This window comes from Camelina sativa, chromosome 12 (assembly GCF_030686135.1).
Source record: "Camelina sativa cultivar CO46 ecotype springtype chromosome 12, ASM3068613v1".
Classification (NCBI taxonomy): Eukaryota; Viridiplantae; Streptophyta; class Magnoliopsida; order Brassicales; family Brassicaceae; genus Camelina; species Camelina sativa.
The window spans coordinates 15,163,491-15,183,825 of NC_141891.1; the positions used below are offsets into that span (position 1 = coordinate 15,163,491).

The 20,335-nt window shown below is 35.8% G+C and overlaps 7 protein-coding genes across 12 annotated transcripts; 2 read left to right on the forward strand and 5 right to left on the reverse strand.

The window, feature by feature from the left end:
- Positions 1–2,331: 2,331 nt before the first annotated feature.
- On the forward strand, positions 2,332–3,847 carry LOC104733541 (FCS-Like Zinc finger 2). Its single transcript, XM_019233418.2, has 2 exons — positions 2,332–2,911; positions 3,171–3,847. Exons 1-2 carry the CDS (start codon positions 2,727–2,729, stop codon positions 3,358–3,360), a joined length of 375 nt encoding a protein of 124 aa, XP_019088963.2. The 5' UTR covers positions 2,332–2,726; the 3' UTR covers positions 3,361–3,847.
- Positions 3,848–4,113: 266 nt separating this feature from the next.
- LOC104731795 (putative serine/threonine-protein kinase PBL20) lies at positions 4,114–6,460 on the reverse strand. Its single transcript, XM_010451277.3, has 4 exons — positions 5,540–6,460; positions 5,172–5,411; positions 4,900–5,022; positions 4,114–4,789 (listed from the first exon to the last, which is right to left on the reverse strand). The coding sequence occupies exons 1-4, from the start codon at positions 5,942–5,944 to the stop codon at positions 4,376–4,378; spliced, it is 1,182 nt and encodes a 393-aa protein (XP_010449579.1). The 5' UTR covers positions 5,945–6,460; the 3' UTR covers positions 4,114–4,375.
- A 1,306-nt stretch (positions 6,461–7,766) lies between these two features.
- LOC104731796 (AP-1 complex subunit gamma-2-like) lies at positions 7,767–9,267 on the forward strand. Of its 2 annotated transcripts, none has more exons than XM_087477512.1 (4): positions 7,767–7,920; positions 8,162–8,266; positions 8,378–8,637; positions 9,020–9,267. In XM_087477512.1, exons 2-3 carry the CDS (start codon positions 8,226–8,228, stop codon positions 8,586–8,588), a joined length of 252 nt encoding a protein of 83 aa, XP_087333638.1. In that variant the 5' UTR covers positions 7,767–7,920; positions 8,162–8,225; the 3' UTR covers positions 8,589–8,637; positions 9,020–9,267. The 2 variants fall into 2 exon arrangements, with proteins under 2 accessions (XP_087333638.1, XP_010449581.2); XM_010451279.3 differs by having other exon boundaries at positions 7,785–7,920; positions 8,031–8,266.
- A 380-nt stretch (positions 9,268–9,647) lies between these two features.
- LOC104731797 (uncharacterized) lies at positions 9,648–12,110 on the reverse strand. Its single transcript, XM_087478950.1, has 4 exons — positions 11,334–12,110; positions 10,590–10,785; positions 10,343–10,474; positions 9,648–9,968 (listed from the first exon to the last, which is right to left on the reverse strand). The coding sequence occupies exons 1-4, from the start codon at positions 11,645–11,647 to the stop codon at positions 9,846–9,848; spliced, it is 765 nt and encodes a 254-aa protein (XP_087335076.1). The 5' UTR covers positions 11,648–12,110; the 3' UTR covers positions 9,648–9,845.
- Positions 12,111–12,164: 54 nt separating this feature from the next.
- Positions 12,165–14,404, reverse strand: LOC104731798 (casein kinase II subunit beta-2). 5 transcript variants are annotated; one of them, XM_010451282.3, is made up of 6 exons: positions 14,178–14,404; positions 13,900–14,092; positions 13,342–13,566; positions 13,092–13,201; positions 12,847–13,012; positions 12,165–12,661 (listed from the first exon to the last, which is right to left on the reverse strand). In XM_010451282.3, the coding sequence occupies exons 2-6, from the start codon at positions 14,087–14,089 to the stop codon at positions 12,531–12,533; spliced, it is 822 nt and encodes a 273-aa protein (XP_010449584.2). In that variant the 5' UTR covers positions 14,090–14,092; positions 14,178–14,404; the 3' UTR covers positions 12,165–12,530. The 5 variants fall into 5 exon arrangements, with proteins under 5 accessions (XP_010449584.2, XP_087335075.1, XP_087335074.1 ...); XM_087478949.1 differs by having other exon boundaries at positions 13,092–13,186; positions 13,900–14,081; positions 14,178–14,398; XM_087478948.1 differs by having other exon boundaries at positions 13,092–13,186; positions 14,178–14,316.
- Positions 14,405–14,554: 150 nt separating this feature from the next.
- LOC104731800 (NAD-capped RNA hydrolase DXO1) lies at positions 14,555–20,319 on the reverse strand. The gene is made up of 13 exons (XM_010451285.3): positions 17,565–20,319; positions 16,947–17,191; positions 16,752–16,817; positions 16,515–16,593; positions 16,332–16,411; positions 16,210–16,233; positions 15,999–16,123; positions 15,585–15,801; positions 15,417–15,470; positions 15,286–15,332; positions 15,091–15,175; positions 14,933–14,996; positions 14,555–14,851 (listed from the first exon to the last, which is right to left on the reverse strand). The coding sequence occupies exons 1-13, from the start codon at positions 17,977–17,979 to the stop codon at positions 14,709–14,711; spliced, it is 1,644 nt and encodes a 547-aa protein (XP_010449587.1). The 5' UTR covers positions 17,980–20,319; the 3' UTR covers positions 14,555–14,708.
- On the reverse strand, positions 18,171–20,314 carry LOC104731801 (pentatricopeptide repeat-containing protein At4g17616). Its single transcript, XM_010451286.3, has one exon. It carries the CDS (start codon positions 20,312–20,314, stop codon positions 18,287–18,289), a length of 2,028 nt encoding a protein of 675 aa, XP_010449588.1. The 3' UTR covers positions 18,171–18,286.
- Positions 20,320–20,335: the final 16 nt, after the last annotated feature.

The window sequence follows — 20,335 nt, forward strand, 5'->3', positions numbered from 1 at the left end:
ATCTTTAATACATTATTTATGATTATTGAATACAATGTGATATATATATATATATATTAGAAAATCTTATATTATAAATTAATTTGGTTTCAGTTTTTACTTTAAAAGTATGAAACCATTTCTACTTTTATTTGGTTTTAATTTGTTTATTAATTTTAGTTGGGTTGATTAGTATTATTTTTTAAAAGGTTCTATGGTGTATGATTTCATTATAAAATATATTAGATGTTAAAACAAAAAAATGGAAGAAATATATTTTTGTTACAATGTTGAAAAAAAATAAAAAAAAATTATACCACAATTTTTTTTAATAAACTATACACTATATACAAATAAAACAAATTCAAATTAAAAAGTAGAATGTTAAATTGAAAATTAATGAAAATGAAATGTGTCACAAAAGTAGAGTGCCAAATGTCACATCGTTAGGCAAAGTTAAAAATAACCTTTCTAAGATATAGCATTGCCACCACAAATCTTATGAGAAAAGATATAATTGTTTTGACGAATTCATAATTAAAGTATGGAGTTGAAAGTTTTCGAAATTGATACAAGCAAAAAAAAAGAAAGAAGAAGACTTTAAAGGGACAGGTGGGGTTTAATGGAGAGTTTGCGAACTTCCGAGCCTTTCGCAAGTGTACGACGTTTATTTATTTATTAGTACTAGTAGTAAAATTGCTTACACGGCTTCCCTTTAGGCGCGTGATACACACTTGAAGGAGTAGTTAGTTATTGTTTCCAAGGAAGTCCAACAACACAATAAATGTATTTTCAAAAGCAATCCATGTTTTCACATTTAATCCTTCTCCATCAATTTCATTATGTTACATTTTTTTTAAACATATTTCTCACATTTTAAAAGGAAAATAGTTGTGCTAATAATATACTCATTGATTATTATAGTTGTTTCATCTATCATAATTCATAACCCCAACTAATAGATTTTTTTGCTTAGAATATGAAAAATTGTGTTGCGTGGAAGAAATCTTAATTTCTAGAACATATGATTCTCAATCTGTGTGTAAAATATGGTAAAAATTTTGTTATGTTTAAAACTAAAGTTAATTTTTTGATTAAAACAAGCTGAAAATAATATTAATTTTTTAAAATATATACTGTAATAGGTAATTTTCAATTTTGTTGAGTGCAGTGGAGTCGTCACAAGGCTTTTCCAAAGTCTTCGCAACAAAAAAAAAAAAAATTAACGTCATATTCATCATCACGAGAAAAATAAAACTAAAAAAAGGGAGAAAACGACATCGTATATGTTCTATAAAAAAATACAATTAAAAAGTGTCCTCACCAATAAAGAGAAGACAACAAGTGGTGCTGGTGTGCGTGTGAGTAGAAAGAGAGTATTTACGTAACGCGCAAATCTCACGCGCGATGTGGTCCCTACCATCCAATGACTTTCTTAACCTCTAAGTGCAAAGGTGGGACCCATGTTTTATGGAACCGTTTTCCGAAGATTTTCTTATTACAGGACAGCAGAAGAAGAAGTGGTTTTTTATTTTGTCAAAAAAAAAAAAAAAAAAAAGAAGTGGTTTTTTATTTATTTTATTTTTAATATATAATTACGTTTGTGTCCTTCACACTCCTTTAGCGTAGTTAACAAGGGATGTTGCCATTTTCCTCAGAATTTATTAGTTGCAAATTTTTATAACATGGGAGATTAATTAGGATTTATATAATAATTAGATTTATCGCCATTTGGCTCTTAGACTCGAGTTAACATAATTGGACATAAGAATTTAAAATTGAGAAATTCTTTTACAAAGAATAAATCTTTAAAAAAAAAGTATAGAAGGGGTTTAGATTGTTTTCCTTCTAATTTTGATCATTCTATGCAAAACTAATATTCTCTCCAATTTTTTTAACTTATCATTAAAAAAAATAGATCAATGTTCTATTATACCTTTGTGTGACTATTAAAATTCTAAAATATTTAATTTTTTATTTATTTAATAAGAAGTAAATAACATAATTTTCTACTAAAGATTACATTGGAAAGCGAAAATAACAACTAAACTAAAACAAAAAATTAGGCCTAAAAATGAAAAATATTTTAAAAATGGAGAGAGTAATTATTTTGTCAAATTAATTAAATCGGTTAGCTGATTTATGTAAATTTACATAGGTCAATCGAAATTATTTTAAACAATCTTTCTAATTAAAAACAATCGCAATTCCACTATTCCACAACTTAACTATTTGATTAGTACTGGTTGTAAGTTTGAGGAAGACTAAAAAACAATAATCATACTAGTGCCTCAATTATTCATCATATAATGGTTAATGGTTAGGTAGTTAAAAATATTAAAGAAACACAAAAAAAGTAGTAAATAAATATAGAAATAAGCGGTATTGCATAAACAAAGAAGCCAATAGATTCTCTCTCACTTGAGTTTTGAGTTTTGAGTTTTGTTCCTCAAACTTGTTGCTTCTTCCTTTGGGTTTTCTCTCTCTTAACCAGAATCAAACCTGTCTTTCTATTCCTATAAAAACCAAACTCCATCTTCCCCTCAACTCTCCCCTCTCCACACCAACCTTTCTCTCTCCCTTCTCCTCATAAGAACTTAAAGAAGAACACAAAAGACAAAGAATAGCCATTAAAAAAAAAGGAGGTTTCAACGAGAAAGCCTTATTTCATAGAAGAAGAAGACGATGGTTTGGCTTCTCTAGAAGCTGGAGTTACGAGTCCTTCTTGTTACGACAACAGTCTCAAGATGAATCCTCAGAGTTATTATTACCAACATCATCACTACTCTGTTTCATCTCCCAGATCTGGAAAATTCCATGATTTTAGATTTGACAATAGCTGTTACGGACAACAGCCACTTCCTCATTTCTTGGACTCTTGTTTCCTCTGCAAGAAACGTCTTGGTGATAACAGAGACATCTTCATGTACAGGTACTTTTACATACATCTTAGTTCTTTGATTCATCATCTCGTTAAATAGTACTCAACAATGAAACAAAACGTAGATTCTACTTTTCTCGATTATTAGCTAATAATAAACTAGATTATTACTTTGAGGTTAAGGTTTTGATTTGCTTGATAAAGTTTAGGTCTTTTTACCCTAATTTTGATTTGCCTTGTGAATTAAGCATCCTTAAAAAAAGATGTATTATAATTTGTGTTTGATTTTAAATTTGTTTTCATTTAACAGAGGAGACACACCGTTCTGTAGCGAAGAGTGTAGAGAAGAACAGATAGAAAGAGACGAAGCTAAAGAGAAGAAACAGAGTCTGTCATCTTCCGTGAAAGCTATGAGAAGAAATGAAAAGCGAAGCTCTTCTTCTTCTCCTACTAGATCTCGTGACTATGCTTTCCACACTGGAACCGTTGCTGCTGCCTAATTTCAAAGTTATAAAGTAAAAAAGTGACAAGAGAATCCCATTAACGCTCATTGCTTTAACAGCTTGTTAATGGGTTTTTTTCTTCATCTAAAAAAAAAACTTAGTTTGAATTTGAAAAGCTCAGAAGAAAAAAAAGAAGAAAATGGTTAGGGAAAAAAATTAAAAAAAAAAAAGTAAAGAAACCTCTCTTTTTCAAGGGTTTTGTCCTTCTCTTTGTTATTTTTTTCTTTTTATTAGTTTTTTTTTCTTTTTCTTTTAAGAAGAAATCAACATGCAATTTTGGGAGTACAAAAAAACTATGGCCAAAACGCCTATGTGAATTTGGTAATTCTTGATATCAAAAAAAAAAAAAAAAAAGGTAAATCTTTTGTTTTTTAATGGGAAGAAAAATATATTTGTAAGCATCAGACTGGCTGTTCTCTTGTTTTGGAATGATGGGTTTGTAATGTAAAAAGTTTAATATATATAATATAATGATATTGAAATATATTTGTGTTGATTATATAACATTTATGATAGCGAAATAAATTTGGTGTAAGTAATGGTATCAATTCTTATTGGAGTAGGTTTGATATGTCATGATTCATAAACATTATATAATGGGAGAAATTAACAGACAAATCTTTTTCTGCGCATGTTCTGCGAGATCATTTGGTGCAGTACAACTCTTTTTCTTTAATCATTTCAACTTTAAGGAGTAGTAGTACAATTGTCTCTTTTTTTTTCCATAACCTCTCTTAAAAGATTTAAAGATGTTTGAACTTTGGTTGTATTACAAATTTTTAGAATACATCCATCTCTTCCTTAGTTGTGATCACAATTTTGTTTTCAGAATCATATTTTATGGGTTAACCATCCCCCTAAGTACAAGACCAAAACAATGTCTCTCGTTGATGGGCTTAATACTTTGGGCTTTTCCACACAGCTCATATGTATTTGCACGTTAAACGGCATTGTTTGGGAACATAAGTATTCTCTGCTCTTTTCTAAGAAGTTAAACCTCTAGGCTCTAACACTAACTAACCCCTTCCTCTCTCGTCGATTTTTCAACTGAACTTCTCATACCTACAGAGTCTGAGTCCTCAATGATCTTCCTAAGAGTCTCAACTACAAAGGCCATGGTGGGTCTCTCTTTATCGTTCTTTTTCAGACAGTGATCAGCTAATTTGGCCACTCTACTAACCATCTTAATTGGATATTTGTTGCATAGCTTCGAGTCAATGATCATTTTGAAGCTTTTGCTATCAGCAGGATACTTTTTGACCCATTCTAGAAGCTTTTGCTCAGCCAAAGGTTTCATTCGTTCCATTGTTCGACGACCAGTGATGATCTCATACAGGACAACTCCAAAGCTGTAGACATCGCAATGCGTCTTGAGATGACCGGTTAATACATACTCGGGGGCTGCATAGCCGTCTGTTCCAACTCTCTTTCAAGAGAATCATGAAAGAATAAGAGATGAAGTTGTTACTTGTGGACAAAGAAATTACTGTTATGCAATATAGAAGTTGTAAGGGAGAAACGGTAAATGTTACTTACCGCAGTTGTAACGTGAGTGTTGTCTCCTTCTGGACCTTCTCTAGCGAGACCAAAGTCCGATAACTTCGGATGAAAGTCATCGCTTAAAAGCACATTTGATGATTTGAAGTCTCTATATATTACCTGCCCAAATAAAAAAAGAGAGACATGTTTCTAGTTAAACTAGATAATGCATCTAGTTAAAGTACTAGACATGTATATAAATTTTGGTTCGGGCCTAACTACGCATAAACAATCAAAAGGGTTTTTGTTGTTTAGGATTCAAAAATAACCTGGATTTCGTGCAAATAAGCCAATCCTTGAGCTGCACCAAGCATGATCTCAAGCCTTTGTTTCCATGACAACGTTAAGGTTTTTCGAGTGAAGAGATGCTCTTCTAAGCTGCGATTAGACATCAGCTCGTAAACCAAAAGCCTCTCTCTGTCCTCTGCGCAATACCCTAAGAGCCTCACTACGTTTGGGTGATTCACTACGCCTAACAACTGAACCTCTGCTAGCCATTGCTTATGACCCTTTCATTTCAAAACAGAGACTCAATAATAAATACTATATCAGAAATGAATCAAACTTGTTCTTGTTAAAGTTCTCTAATCTTTTTTGCAATTATATCACAAAAAAGATCTCATGATTTATTGCATACCTGTAGACTCTGTCGATTGAGTTTCTTAACGGCGACGACAAGTGGAGGAGAATGAGAATCTGCTCCGGTGGGGTTGTCAATAGTGGCTTGATAAACACTACCAAAGCCACCTTGTCCGATCTTTAGCGTTCTGCTAAACCCACACGTGGCGTCACTTAGTTCCTTGTAAGAGAAAACCCTCAGATTTTGATTTGTATTTTCTTTTTGTTCTCTCTGTGTGTATAAGTCTTTAACACTCGCTGGAGTTGGCAGAGATCTTGGTGTTGGAAGATTGAACGACGATGACGACGATCTTCTCTTAGTTAATTCCGGAGCTGACTTTTCGAATCTTGAGTTTTTATGATCCTTCTCAAGATTACTTCTAGATTTAGGTTTCTTGGACTTGAACAAGAACATACAATTCATATCTCCTCTGTTTTGCTTTTCTCTTTGGTTAGTTTGAGGATTTTGGGTGTATCTTAACTGTGTAACCACTCATATACACAAAAAAGGCACAAGAAAATTCTAAAGGTAAATTAAGAAAAGTTAGATGCTATGATAATGAATGAAAGAGTGAAGACTTTTTCTTTCGTTTGCAGAAAAAGGGAAGATTTGTTTTCTTGGGCAAGAGAGTAGATTGTATGAAGAAACCCTATAATGGGTTTTGGAGCAGATGAGAGATATCAAAATCAGTGGAAGATTAGATGAGTCGTATGAACACAAAAGAGATGAAAAAGATAGGTATTATACCGTATACGTAAAAGACAGAAACTTTTCTATCTATGGGATACACAAGTATATTTCTTGCTTATGAAGAGTTTTGATCGAGAAGAGGAAAATGAAAGGGAACGGCTAACAATGGGAAACTGACGTAGAAAAAACTAAAGATAATACTAGTAAATAGAAGACCAAAGTTATTTCATATTTTGACTTAACAGAGACAAAGACCAAACCCATTTTTTGCTCTGTCTGTATTTATTCATTGCATTATTGGAACAAACTTACAATAAGTAAAGTCATTGTGCGTTTACATATATAAAATGGTTCTTTTTGTGTGTGTGTGTGTGGGTGGTACGATGGATTTTTAGGGAATGGAAATTGAAACTATAATTCCAATTCAAATACCGGAAGAATAGATGTGGTAATAGGACGCTCATGAAAGTAAAACAGAAGCGAGAGATTTTAGTCAAAGTCAATAGTACTCTAGGCTTATATATGTATTTACTGGATTGACTTTGGGTCATACTAGTATTGATAATACTCATAGTTATTGCATAGTTGTTGCAATGCAAGTCAATGACTCAATTGTATATCAGCTTGAAATTTGGACCTTGTAAATTCAGAATTTAGTAGGTACATAATATAATGTTTATATTTGATTCTTTTGTAACTTTTTTGTATCATTATTATATCATTTACAAACCAAATAACACACCGACTCGTTTCTCTTTTCTTTTCACTATTTTTTTAAAAAGTTAATTATAGGATTAGTTAAAATAAAATAAAATAAAAATAAAGTGGGACAAATTCCATATAAGTTTTGACGAAATAAAAAAAGATGCTCTTATTTTGGTCCATTTGGTAGGAAAATGATGAAGCAGAAAAAGGCAAAACCGCGTCTCCGCTTTCGTTCACAAGTCTTCCTCCTCACCTTCCGACAAAATACCTCAACGGTCAACCTAACTCTCAACTCCCATCAACTTAAAAAACTAATCCCATAACAAATCAAAAAGCATTATATGATAGATACCTTGTATAGGTTAAACTAAAATTTATTTCTCATTTCATATGTTTTTATTTTATTTTTGTTAGCTAAATTTTTCCCTAAGTGAATGGCAGGACCATATGTTTGCATGGCTTGATAAATGTATATTTCATATTGACTCATATTAGTATGTTATTTTATCGAATAATGTACTTTCATATCAAATGTTTTTTGTAAACTCCACCTGATTAAAACGGGAAGTTAAACCATGTATTTTCAGAGAACCGAATCTAACATTGGTTTAATGCCAAAACATCTCTAAGACTAGAGTCAAGAGACACACACGGTGACTAAGGGCATTTGCATCGGTGTCCCTAAACACTGTCCTTGGCAATTAAGTGATTTAATTTAAATATAAATTCGATATATTAACAAGATACGTTCTTTATTAGTGGACGTTTTTCCATCGTCCGTCTTTACACGTGTCTGCGTGTGAGATGTTTGTATTGTTTGGGAAGGGTATTCCAAAAAAATCGAAACATCACTTATTTTTTTTTCATCTCCGACTCCCTCTTTTTTGTTTCTTTCTCTCTCGACGGCGACTTGTTTTCCCGGCGAAAGCATCAGTTAATTTCGTCATCCGAAATCGATCTGTGGTTTCATCTTGAAGAGTATCCGCCGGTTCCAATCTCACGAGGTTAGTGTTCCAACGCCGTTTGCGAATTTAGGGTTTGGTATAATTCGATATTGATTCTCGATTTAGGGTTCTCGATTGAGTCTCTGATTTGTTATTAGAGTTGGATTTAGGGTTATGGGTTTCTAAGATGCAGTGGATGTTATCGAGATTGCTATTAAGCATCATACATCGGATGTCACAACTAAGGCAATGGCACTCATTGCTCTGTTAAAGGCAATAGGCTTCTTGTATTTGCTTACAGGAGGGTTAAAAGTATTATAGGACAGAACAAAGGTAGCTTTATCTTAGAACTGCAACAAAGATCTATGGAGTTCAGTTCAGTTATTCAAAAGCATCAGAATATAAGGTAATTCTTTCGATGATACTGAACATATCTGTTCTCATCGATTTTGGATGAGAAGTTCCATGGATCAATATCTACTAAATTTTTCAACACAATCGATCTAAATATATGCAGATCTACCCTGCTTGAAAGAATGCCGGTCCTTGATGAGGCAACATTTAGTGGAAGGAGAGCTGGTTCTTTACCTCCATCTGTGTCAACTTCTGGAAAATCTTCGCTTAGTATTCCGAATGGTGTTGCTAAAGCTGCTGCAGCTCCTCTTGTTGATTTACTCGACCTGAGTTCTGATGATACTCCTGCACCAACCTCCTCGGGTGATGCCTAACTTCAAGATCTTCTTGGTGTTGATATAACGCAGCCTTCAGCACAACCTGGTTAGATTTCCAAACTTATACTATACCACTCCACCAGTTGGAACAAAAATCTAACTTATAGCATAGCATCTGTCTTGTCAGAGATCTGGTATGGCAACTGATAATGATAACCATCTATCTAGCATTATTTTCTTGGAGTTTTAGTTGGAACATAATTCATATACGTTTTTTTAGTAGCCGATAATTTTGTCTGGTCATATTTCCTCAACTTATTTGCTTCAGCTGCAGTATGGCCTGTTCTAACTATAACCTGAACAACTTTTTGTGTAGTTAAGATATGTATGTAGTGTTACGTTTTGTAAAATGTTTGGGATGTTCAGTTGTGAAGTTGCATCTTAATGTCTACATCTTTGAGCTTGTTGTTTACCCCTGCGTCTATCAGTTTCATGTATGCAGCCATCGCAAGCTGGAGCGGATATTCTTTTGGATATGTTGTCAATCGAAACTCCTTCCCCTGTGCAAAATGGCTCGACGAATGGAGACTTGTTATCTATGCAAGATATTGATCCATGGAACTTCTCATCCATGGAACTCGACGAATGGAGACTTGTTATATGTTTTATTTAAATTAAAACTTTAATATGTTTTTACATATTTATTTAAATAATTAATTTTTAAAATTAAAAATACTATGAAAGACCACACCCTGAAGGACACCAATGCTATACAAAACTTAAAAAACTCTCAAAATATGAATAAAATAATTGAAGGACACCAATTCTGTCCCAACTGATGCACATGCCCTAAGAAAACATATTTTTCCTTTTGAGTTCAATGGTTATGAACTTATGACCAGTAATATGACTAGTTTATGACAGGTGCCCAAGACTTTTGGTTCCCCACTAATGTTCATCTTCCAAACCTTTAAAGACTTTTCCATTTTATTGAATAATTTTCTACTTTCTAACTTTGTAAAACACCTTAATATGACTGTTGCGTCACCACATATGTCGTCATAATCAATATTATTAGATTAAGAAAGAAACAGTTGAACAAAGAAAAGACTCCAATAGAGAGAAATGGGTGTGTTTTATTTTCCTGCTTTTACATTAAACAAACATCTCATGTCATGTGTTGATCTTCATTTGCAAAAAGCATTCATATATATGAAAAAGCAAAACATGCTATGCCGTAATCGCTCTCTGAGCAATCAAAATGAAATCTAAACTGATGTGTTACTTCCATTATCTGTATATAATAGATATGTCTCAAGCTCTTTGTTCATATGCGTTTTCATCTACTGGAACTCCTGGACCATACACTAGTCGGCATCGGTCACTAAATGCTCCTACGAGTCTGGTTGCTACCTCCTTTAAGAACATTGAAGCTACCTGCAATAAACGAAAAAACACTTTCAAACTACTTGCAAGGTTTTAATATTATTAACCAAGATTCAACTTGAGTAACAAAGAGGACATCATTAATTTCTTTAACATTTCTTATCAACAAATTTCCCAACTTTTAATCTATTGTGGAAGAAAGAAACCAAAGTTTTCTTGTACATTTAAGCAAAGGAACAAGGAACTCATACTTTCCTCATAGCTTTCTTCGGCTACTAACAATACAAGTTTCAATCTTTAGAGGAAGAAAAGAATCATAATCTTGTTGTAGATTTCTTCGATTAATAACAATTCTCAAGCACCATCCATTACTAACTATTGGACACTTAAAAGTTCAGAGGTAGTGTGAAGTAGTTTTTTTTTACCTGGCGATAGAGAGGCGAGTTGAATTTGAAATCCACATGGAAATGAAGGTCGCAGGTTCCTGGAATGGGTCCTGGCTTAAATTGCCAGACGTTTATTAAATGGTCAAATAGTCCCGTGTCCCTCGCAGTTGTCTGAAAAGCAAGGATTCATATCATGTTGTGAAAATCCATCAGTCACTCAAGTCAAAACCAACAAAAAAACCAAAAAAAAACTGAAAACAAAAGCAAAAAACAAGTCCTTGCTTACCTTAATCCATTTCGGCCTTTCGGATTCGACATGGGAAATGTAACTCTCAACAAGAAACTTAAAACCAATCTCCAGTTCTGCATCGAATGATCCGTCTGGATATTCTTTAAGAACCTCAGAGCGTTGACACCAAGGAACAAACCCGTGGTACAAGTCTACAGCTGCAACTACGTTAAACATTTGCTCCGGAGAATACCTGTAATATAACAAAACACAAATGATCTTCATTGCTGAAAATATGAATGAGCTTCAAATCAATAACGCATAGCCAAAGTGAGATTCTCAATGTTTGCAACAAACAGTAAGGATAAGGATTCCTCGGATACATAAGAAGATGTTGCCACAAGCAAAATCATTAGCAAATTCTAACATAACACAGAAGTTGTATCTAAACCAACCGATTATCATTATTTTGGAAACTTAGTTCATAGTATATCAGTTCAAAAACAAGACAAACACAAAGGCAAATATTCCAATCCTAAAACATTTAAAAGCCTAAGATGCTTATTAGATCATTGAAACCCTCCTTTCACTGTGTGATCCACAAAACAGGAAATAAAAAAAGCCAACATTTCAGTGACACATAAGGGCCACAAAGCATCGGAATAAAGCGGTTAAACATTTCTCAAAGTTGTGCCCATTTCATATCAAAGACGCGATTGTAAGCAGGAGATAATCGACAACAGAGGGATAGAATCTGAGTAGAAAGATCTGAAAATAGGATCAAAGTTTTAATGAGGTTACCCCAAGACACGACGCTCTTCGTAGATCTTAGATAACTCACCACCACCTTCTTCCCCATCTCCACAACCCAAAAAATGCCGTCTCTGAATTAATAAGCTTCCAGTGCCAAAAGAGACTCTACCCTCATCATAATTGAACATTGACCCATAAGGAGAAAATCTTTCAACGCCTGAAAGAGAACCAAATCTCCTAATTTGATTAGATACAAAACTCCGCCGAGGGATCCCCGGACGACGGCTGATCGAGTTCCTGATGGCGTTTCGACATGAAATTAAAGAATATATAGCTCTGGAGCCAGATATAAACGGTGGCATTATTACAACAAACAAAGCCCGATTCAACAACAACAACGCCCGATTTGATAGAAGAGATCCAAAAACAACTCGGGCAATTTAGGGTTGCCAACAGAAGAAATCAAAGGGACGACGAAAGATCAATACTTTCGGATTCGATACAAATTCGATTTAGATCAAAGAAGTAGACGAAAGAAACAACCAGAAGGCCCTCTTCTTCACCAAGCAAGAGAGAGAGAGAGAGAGAGAGAGGTGTTTACGTAATCTACAGAGAGCTAAAGGCTCGCAGGAACACACACATACACAGAGAGACACCTATACATTGATTAAAATAATATATTAGAAAGTTTTATTTTCTTGGTCAGAGATAGAAAGCGACAGGCCTCTATTTTTTTCCTTTTTAAAAATATTCGAAATTTAACGTGGATCGTTGTGTTTCGTAGAGTTGGCCCAATGGGCTTTATTGACCCACTGTTGGTTGAATGGAACTGACACATCAAATAGACACAACAAATCTGAACACTGGTGGTACAAGCAATTTGTGAAAATTGTGTTAACTTAATGGGAATGTAGTTGGAAAGAAGAAATCAAAAAAAGAACAATAAGGTTAAGTATTACAATGGGATATAAATATGGGATCTTACTTCACCAGTCCATGCTGCTAATGTTTATCTAAAACCTAAGGTACACAATACAAAACAGAGAGAAATAGAGAGAGAGAGAGAGAGAGAGAGAGAGAGAGCGAGAGAACTAGTTTCACCTTCTGTGATACAAACAGCGCTTTTTTGTTTGTTTTTGGTTTACACACATTTCTTGTTTTCCAACACCCAAGGGGTACATCATCTTCTTCCTTGTTGTATCTCCACACACCCATGAGTATATCCTTCTTCCTTGTTTCTTTCCTTCACGGCTTGTGTAACTTGAACCCAAACACTCTTGGCGTGTAGCTTTGTGATGCCTTTTGTGGCTTCAGATGTCCGTACGTCATCAAGAACAGATGTGGAAACGTTGTCCCAAAGTATGCTCCATCTATGTCTGTTTTTTTCCCCGTGTTAAAGAACAACAAACCAACCAAACATAGCAACAACGCAACATAACATATAGAAATATCAAATGCTAATCAAAGCAAAACTAAGTCTGCATAGCCGTATAGAACTGCTTTATGCATATGCAAATATATATAAGTGAAGACTGAGAATTAAAAAAGAAAAAAAGGATACTTCCTTGGTACTTTGATCGTGGGTAATACACGTCTTCACATTTGGGGCAATATATCTTTACGGTGCTTGCTCGAGGAATATCGGATTGACCAACTGGTAAACAAGGTTGCCCACAACAATAAACTCTTGGGCATCTTCCAAAGTCATAGTTTTTGTATTTGTCTAACTGCAAAACCATGGTAAAGAAAACAACAAGTTCTATAAAAATTTGTTAAGAAGGCAAACTTGAGTAAAAACTTGCTTACCATAGAAGCCAGCCCTTTGCTTGTCAATATGTAACGAGCATGAATCATCCCATAAAGCATCTCTGCTGCTGACTCGATCAATTCATTCTGTTCCTCTGTAAACATCTCACCTGTTAACCCGTCAATCCAAATCAAAACATTGAAGACACAAAAACCGAAAGCCAAACCAGTTTTCCGCTAATACTATTATCCTTAACTACCATAAAAAAACACGCAACCACATACTAATATTCACGGTAATAAGACTTACCATGGGAAGACTCCACATCCAAAATCAAATCAAGGGCATAGTCGTAGTAAGGAACTTGATGGCTGAGTCCACACAAGTTAAAATCATCCTGGATGTAATCATCATCAACTTCACAGAACAACTCGTTCCCTCGTAGGTTGCAGAACCAAGATATCCATGAGGTGTCTTCTCCTTCAGAACCACTAACCTCTGATTCTTCGCTGTCTGTGTCTGATATATCCACAGCTGCAGTAACCACAAGAAATCATTTCATCAGCATCTTTCTCTTAAAACATATAAGAATGATTTTGCTGGTACACATAGAAACAAAAGCTGGATTGTGTCTAAGATTAAAGTTTCTAGCTTTGATGCGTTTGTAACTGCTATATGGCAAAAAAAAAAAAAAAAAAAAAATGAATAACATCATTGCTAGAGAAAGTTAAAGAGGTTCGTTAACTTTTTCAACAATTAGGTCAAGATGAGAGGTTCAAAATAAGAAATTTCTAAATCAATTATAAGAAAGTTGAATCCCAAAATCGAATCGAACAATTGAAAGGGGGGGGCAAAATCGAATCTTACCATGAGAAGAACGTGAATCTCTGTCATGCAATTGCTGCTTCCCAATCAAGAGGGAGGAGGCTGTTACCTTGCCTTTTCCATTGACGGGCTGAGGCATCGAATGCGAGGGACGATTATCGTGAGACTCGTTTATTCGTTTCCGATCGACCACCTCAGACTTCGATCCAACCATACCCCTCTCTCTATACATGATCTAAAATCTCTTCAAAAATTTTCGGAATCTCCCGTCACCGGAGATCCACGCCGGTGAAACCAAAACAAGGAAAAAAAAGGTGTACCTGGAGAGAGAGAGAGATGATGATGATGAGCTCTAGGGTTTTGTAATGGAGCTTCTCGTCTCGCGTATATTTATCTGACAACTAGTCTCTTGTTGGTACATAGACAGCTTTTGTTTTTTTTTTGTTCTTGCTCGGAGATTTTTTTTTTTTTTTTTTTTTTGAAGATAAGAAAAGAATAAAAGAACAGGGAAGGGCAAAACGGGAACGGAATTAAACAAATTAGCTTCTCCGGTGATTCGTCAACCAACAAAATAGAGAGAGAGAGAGAGACACGTGACGCTCACGTGGTTCGACTATATAAGGTTTGGACTGCGTTAAATTGGCCCGGCCCAGGTTGTTGAATTCGCTTTTGGTTTTCACATAGATAGAACAGCGTAAAGGTAAAAAGTAAAAATTGGAAGCGCTAGTTTTTTCAATGTTTTGGTTTTTTGGTTAATGAAATGTTACAAAAGAAAATCCAAAACCATAACCTTTATTTAAAATTTTGATTTTGGATCCTAAGTACTAAGACTCCATCCAAGAAGCACAAAGTTACTGAGGTGGTTCTGGACCTTCTGGTGATGCAGGATGTTGTAGAAGGTGAACATGGTTAGTGATGGCGTCAGGACAAGACTGAGCTTGAAGAAGCTCTAGCCTCATGAAAGGATGCTGGAACTGAAGTATGTAATCTTCGTCTGCAAAAAAACACTCATTGTTATAAAATATAAATTTTAAAAAGACTATCTCCCATGTTCTATGTAAAAAAATAAACTTACTTTCTTTAACAGTGCCGTATAGCCAGCAAAGAACTTCATCAGCAAAAGCCAAGCACACTCCTCCCTAATTCCCAAAACTCATTGTGTTCAATCTTACCGATACAATTAATTATACACAATTACCATTCACGTCTGTAATGAGAACTGATAACACTTACCTGCCAAAAGTTTTTCAATCTGGCTCTGTGCGCAATTTCCTTCGTTCTTAGTCTCTCTGTGCGTACTAGTCTCCCTCCATCATCTCTACACCAAGTTAAAAACGGAAATGGAGACGTTTACTTGAATTTTATTGCTTGATTACGAAAGGTTTAAACCTTTTGAGTTTATCCTTAGAATGGTTGGCAAATTCATACCTATATCCAACGACAATGTATGGAACTCCTGCTACGAATGATTGTATCTGCAGCATGTTATTACCATTTAACACTGAACAAGAATTGAGAAACAAAGATTATACATGCAACCTGTGATACATCATACTTACCCAGAATTTAAGCAGTTTCTCTCTTTCATATCTGTCTACAGTACGATCATCCAACTGGAGAACAAACAGTAGGGACATTACTGACCAATGTGTACGTGTGTGAAATGAAAAAGAGAAGCTTGAATATCAAACGAGCTTTTAGCAAAACTAAAGCAAGAAGAGGCATACCTCACGAGATGTTTTCAACTCTATGTAAATCCTTCTTCCTTCGTCAGTTTCATCACAGCAGTCCATTTCAGCACCCATCAGAACCCGGTGAGCTCCAAGTTTAGTCTTCACAACAGAACAAAATTCAACATTTGCATCCACATGATGGACTTCTTCTCCATAAGCTCTTCCTGGATCTTCCGTCGCAAGGCTTTCGAAACAATAACCCCAATAACATCTGATGGAAATATAACAACAAGTTTCTTAGTAGCAATGAATATATAGTGCAGCTATATAAACTCTTATGACCCATTTTTTTCAAACATTGCTTCATTTTTTCTAACTTTGTCTTCTACACAAACATTCTTTAGCACCATTTCTAATAAAACTAGTAGAATCACTCTTTTTCTCCTATACAATTAAAATGAACATTACCTGCGGCGATCTAAGTCACTCTGCGGTCTTTCAGGCAGTTTATGCACATCTAGATATATGGTACCATTTCTCTTATGCACTCCCATTTCCCACGGTTCATGCCGATTGTAAGCAGCCCCCAATATCTTAAAGAATAAAACAAAGTGCACCGAGTGATTCATTTGGTATCATAAAGGTCAAATAACTGTTGGGCGAAGGCGATCTCACTTACCTTGTTTAAATTATTACGAAATGTCTGTCCAAAAAAGGAAAAATAAAAGACACCGTTAAGATAACCTCTTCAAAGTAATGAATTGACAGTGAAATGAACTAATTTACACCATCTTTTCATACCACAAAATGAATGTTCTCCAGCGAAATGTTCTTTGCTCTAATGCTGCCAAGCATGTCACCAAAGCCCTCAGAGCCCAGGTCTGCCACAAAAAATAAAAATTAGTCAGCTGAAAATATCACACTTCTTCACTTTACCCATGCTAATAGTTCACATACAGTACACTGGGGCCACTAGTTTCCTACCTTTTTTCTCGATAAAAGTATCAAAACCTTGATTTAAATCCGCTCCAATCTCTTCAGCAACATGACGTTTGAAAAGCCTCTGGGGATCAAGAACAAAGTAGATACAAATAAGCTCTGGGATATTTGGTATGTTTACATGTCTGCGTATATATGCCTAAATAAATATATATATATATACACATACTCAAAGAAAGAAAAGAGAGAATCTAAAGGAACAATAATACCAAAAGCTCTCACCAATCCTCGCTCATCATAGAATACTTCTCCACCTTCTACTCGACTGTAGCTAGTAAGCTCACATGGCTGTTAATATCAAGCAAATTGAAACGTGTTACCATATTCATAAATATAGACATAGATTAAACAGGAAGTACCGTTAGCTCTGCCTAAAATAATTTCAAAGTTGAAACAGTGTTCTTAGAGATATATTACCTCCTGAAAGTTGGTTTGTTTTCTAGCCAAAGTTTCTTTGCTTTTCGAAAGCTTAAGCTCAGAAACAAAACGTTCATCACGCTGATAATTCTGGTATCTCCCTCCAAAACCACCACGATTACCACGTCCAGGGTAAGGTCCAGGCCGAGGAAGAAGCCCAGGTCCTCCTCTCCCATTTGGCCAACGTCCACGCCCCATTCCTCCTCTCCCACCATGGTTATCATTGCTCCATCCCGCAGGCAAAACTGTCATATTTCATATCAGCAAAAACTTACTAGTCAGAGAAAACTCAAAAGCCAAAAAAAAAACAATTCAGTCTCAGAACTATTTACACGAGACAAAAGTGAGAGAAAAAGGTTCCACCCTGACATTATAGTGATCATGAAAAATCACATCAATCACAATCAAGAGAAAACGAAAGCTTCAGAAAAACGATCTTAATATGCAGAACAAGAACACAGTTACAAGAGAGTTTTGAAAAATGCAGTATCATGCTACTTTTACTATGTTCTTGTTTCCATCAAATGATTTCTAAAAGACTTCTTAAATACATAACCTCAAATTATATAGTTTGTTTGTATCATAGAAGTATGAAATCACAAACAAAGACGAACTTACCAGGGATTGAGTAAGTGCTAATTGCAGGAGTCTTAGTATACTCTTCATTATCAGACCCAAAAAGATCCTTTTCATCTTCTTCTTCTTCTTCCTCTTCTTCATAAGGATAAATCCCACTTTCTCCATTATCATTGCTCCTATAACTCTCTACTCTATCATCTCCATGCTCCTCTTTCCCGCCGCTACTTCCACTTCCGCTATCGCTTGCGCTACCAGAATCCGCACCACCACCATCCCCATCTCCATCTCCATCTCCTCCAGCCGCAGAAGACGAAGATGAAGAAGACGAGGATGAAGACGAAGACGAAGAAGCATTACCGGAAGATGACGATTTCGAACGCGAAGATGGTGAGTCGTTGTCGGAATCTTCACCGAACAAATCATCCATAGGGTTCTTCTTCGGCGGTGAATCCATGACCAAATTTTAGGTATTTTTTTCTCCTTCCGTTGCAGAGAGCTTCCGCTTCCGATCGAATTATACGGAAATAGGAATAACTACCAAACCCCAAATGGCTCGGATCCGAGAGTTTAATGTCCGACCCGAGCGAGTTTACGTGTTCACCCAGCAACTTTCGCAAGGTTATAAACGAATCAGGCCCATTTAGCTTTTTATACATGAAAGGCCCAAGATTTATATGAATTAAACTTTTTAGACAAACAAAAAAAATTGGTTGTATATATAACACTACAGACTACAGAGGATAAGAATTAAGATCATACAATCATACTATACCAACAAGTTTCCTGAAGGCTTTGACATGCTCAAGTCTCTGGGCTTGAGCTTCTGTTACGGTGTCTGCTGCTTTCAAGGTTCTGTATAGATTCTTATGAAGCTTAAGATACTCATTCTTATACATGGTTAGATCGCTATACATGTTGTTCTCCTTCATATAACTGATAACCTCCATTACTCTCTCGAAATACCCTCCTCTGAGGAAGTTCACCACAAGCTTCTCTAACAGATCTTGTGTTACCTTTAAGTTACTGCTCGCAATGTTCCTTTTGATGTCTCCCCATACGATCGTGATCTCCCGGTACATGCCTAGAGATGAGTACATGTCGATCAAGATCCAGAAACTTTGGACAGTTGGTGGGATTTTCATCTTGGGGATTTTCCTGTAGGTTATTAAGGCATCTCCTTGCATTTTAGCTTTGCAGAAGTAGTAGAGAGACGAGTTTAGCTCGTAGAGCATACTTGAAACTTTCACTTGCTTTCCTGCATTGATTTCATGAACCAAGAGGTCCGCGAGCTCTGTGGTCTTACTGTCTTTCTCTTCTGTATCTGGTAAGCTCACAATCTCATTTGATGGATCTGTAATCAGACCGGCTTTGGTCATTTGTTTCAGAAGAACTTCTGCATTTCTCAACATCTTGCTCTTGTAATAACCGGACAAGACTTTTCTATACGTGGCCAAATCCATGGTATGACCAGCAGAAACCATGTCGTCAAGAATATCATGAGCAGCTTCTAACCAACCAATAGCAACACAAGCATCAACGACATCAGCACATAAACTGGATCCACCCAGCGAAAACAAAAGCTTTGATAGCTCAGGGAGATTATCATGTCTCTTGTACCCATATACTAACTTGGCAAGAGTCTTGTTTGTGATAACAAGCTTGGAATTGGCATAACTTACAAATGTTGCTTCAGCGTCAACTCCTAGTGATGAATCTCTCTGCAAAACCTTGGGTGAAATTTGGATCTTTAACCCGGATCGAATATGGTGAGACCCAACAGACAAAACCCGAGGCTTTTCAGAATCAAATCCAAGATCATGAACTGAAACCAAGTCTTTACTCTTGCATATATCTAAGACAAGCCGACCCGCAGAACCAATATCATCAAATTTGAACTCAAGGCTTAACAAATTATCAAAAAAATACTGATAGTGACAAAGAACCTGAGGCGGTAACTGAACAATATGCTCCTTGAACTTCTTCAACTCATCCCTCATACCATTCATTTCATAAATGCAAGACATGATCACAATCGAGTACGCATCCGCAACGACATCAACTTTAGCCATCAGCTCAATAAGTTCTTGGCCTTTGAGAGATAAACCAAATCTCACACAAGAACCAAGAACAAGATTAAACAAGACCGTATCAGGCTTCACAACATTCCCGGGACTGCTATTTCTTTTCAACATATTTAACCCCACAAGACGATCACAGACCTGAACCAAATAGTTCGAAGCTAAGCAAGTCCCAACTTCTGTTTTCACCATATGCATCACAACAAGCCTCAACACATCTGAGGTTATCACATAACCCTTCTCCAGCATTATTCTAAGAATACTACAGGCAGATTCAACCATCTGAGCTCTCGCTAGAGACAACGACAGCTTAGTCAAAACATCTCCACTTAACATACCTGGATTTTGCTTTAACATCAAACGAGTCAGATCACTAGCCTTACAAAGCCAACCAGAATCAGACGAGTAAGACAACACAGTAACAAACCTATTCATAATTACACTATCGGGTAACCCATAGAGCCGTTTGAAATCTTTAAACACGTCCCAAGCTTCATCTACACGGTGATCCTTAAGAGCTGTTTCGAGCTTCTTCTTGAGTATCACTTGAGAAGAAACTTCCCAGCTTAATCTACCAGGTTCAACAACACTAGTGCAGAACAGAGCCGGATTTGAGGTGCGGCTATACAAGAGGCGTGAAATTAGGGTTTCTACGTTGCTTACATCGAGCCGACGCAACGATTCTAGAACTATGTTCCGTTTCCTAAACATCAGATCAGTCTACACAATTTG

Excerpts from the sequence above, each read along its gene's own strand:
- LOC104733541 (XM_019233418.2), top strand. The coding sequence starts at position 2,727 with ATGAATCCTCAGAGTTATTATTACCAACATCATCACTACTCTGTTTCA. Across the intron at positions 2,912-3,170 it reads AGAGACATCTTCATGTACAG|AGGAGACACACCGTTCTGTA; the intron begins GTACTTTTACAT and ends TTCATTTAACAG.
- LOC104731795 (XM_010451277.3), bottom strand. The coding sequence starts at position 5,944 with ATGAATTGTATGTTCTTGTTCAAGTCCAAGAAACCTAAATCTAGAAGT. Across the intron at positions 5,023-5,171 it reads CTTATTTGCACGAAATCCAG|GTAATATATAGAGACTTCAA; the intron begins GTTATTTTTGAA and ends TTATTTGGGCAG. Across the intron at positions 4,790-4,899 it reads ACACTCACGTTACAACTGCG|AGAGTTGGAACAGACGGCTA; the intron begins GTAAGTAACATT and ends TTCTCTTGAAAG.
- LOC104731796 (XM_087477512.1), top strand. The coding sequence starts at position 8,226 with ATGGAGTTCAGTTCAGTTATTCAAAAGCATCAGAATATAAG. Across the intron at positions 8,267-8,377 it reads CAAAAGCATCAGAATATAAG|ATCTACCCTGCTTGAAAGAA; the intron begins GTAATTCTTTCG and ends AAATATATGCAG.
- LOC104731797 (XM_087478950.1), bottom strand. The coding sequence starts at position 11,647 with ATGCCACCGTTTATATCTGGCTCCAGAGCTATATATTCTTTAATTTCA. Across the intron at positions 10,786-11,333 it reads GAAGAGCGTCGTGTCTTGGG|GTATTCTCCGGAGCAAATGT; the intron begins GTAACCTCATTA and ends GTTATATTACAG. Across the intron at positions 9,969-10,342 it reads ACTCGCCTCTCTATCGCCAG|GTAGCTTCAATGTTCTTAAA; the intron begins GTAAAAAAAAAC and ends CGTTTATTGCAG.
- LOC104731798 (XM_010451282.3), bottom strand. The coding sequence starts at position 14,089 with ATGTATAGAGAGAGGGGTATGGTTGGATCGAAGTCTGAGGTGGTCGAT. Across the intron at positions 13,202-13,341 it reads GGATGTGGAGTCTTCCCATG|GTGAGATGTTTACAGAGGAA; the intron begins GTAAGTCTTATT and ends ACGGGTTAACAG. Across the intron at positions 12,662-12,846 it reads ACGATCAAAGTACCAAGGAA|ACATAGATGGAGCATACTTT; the intron begins GTATCCTTTTTT and ends GGAAAAAAACAG.
- LOC104731800 (XM_010451285.3), bottom strand. The coding sequence starts at position 17,979 with ATGGATTCACCGCCGAAGAAGAACCCTATGGATGATTTGTTCGGTGAA. Across the intron at positions 16,818-16,946 it reads AACAAACCAACTTTCAGGAG|CCATGTGAGCTTACTAGCTA; the intron begins GTAATATATCTC and ends TGATATTAACAG. Across the intron at positions 15,802-15,998 it reads AGTGACTTAGATCGCCGCAG|ATGTTATTGGGGTTATTGTT; the intron begins GTAATGTTCATT and ends TATTTCCATCAG.
- LOC104731801 (XM_010451286.3), bottom strand. The coding sequence starts at position 20,314 with ATGTTTAGGAAACGGAACATAGTTCTAGAATCGTTGCGTCGGCTCGAT.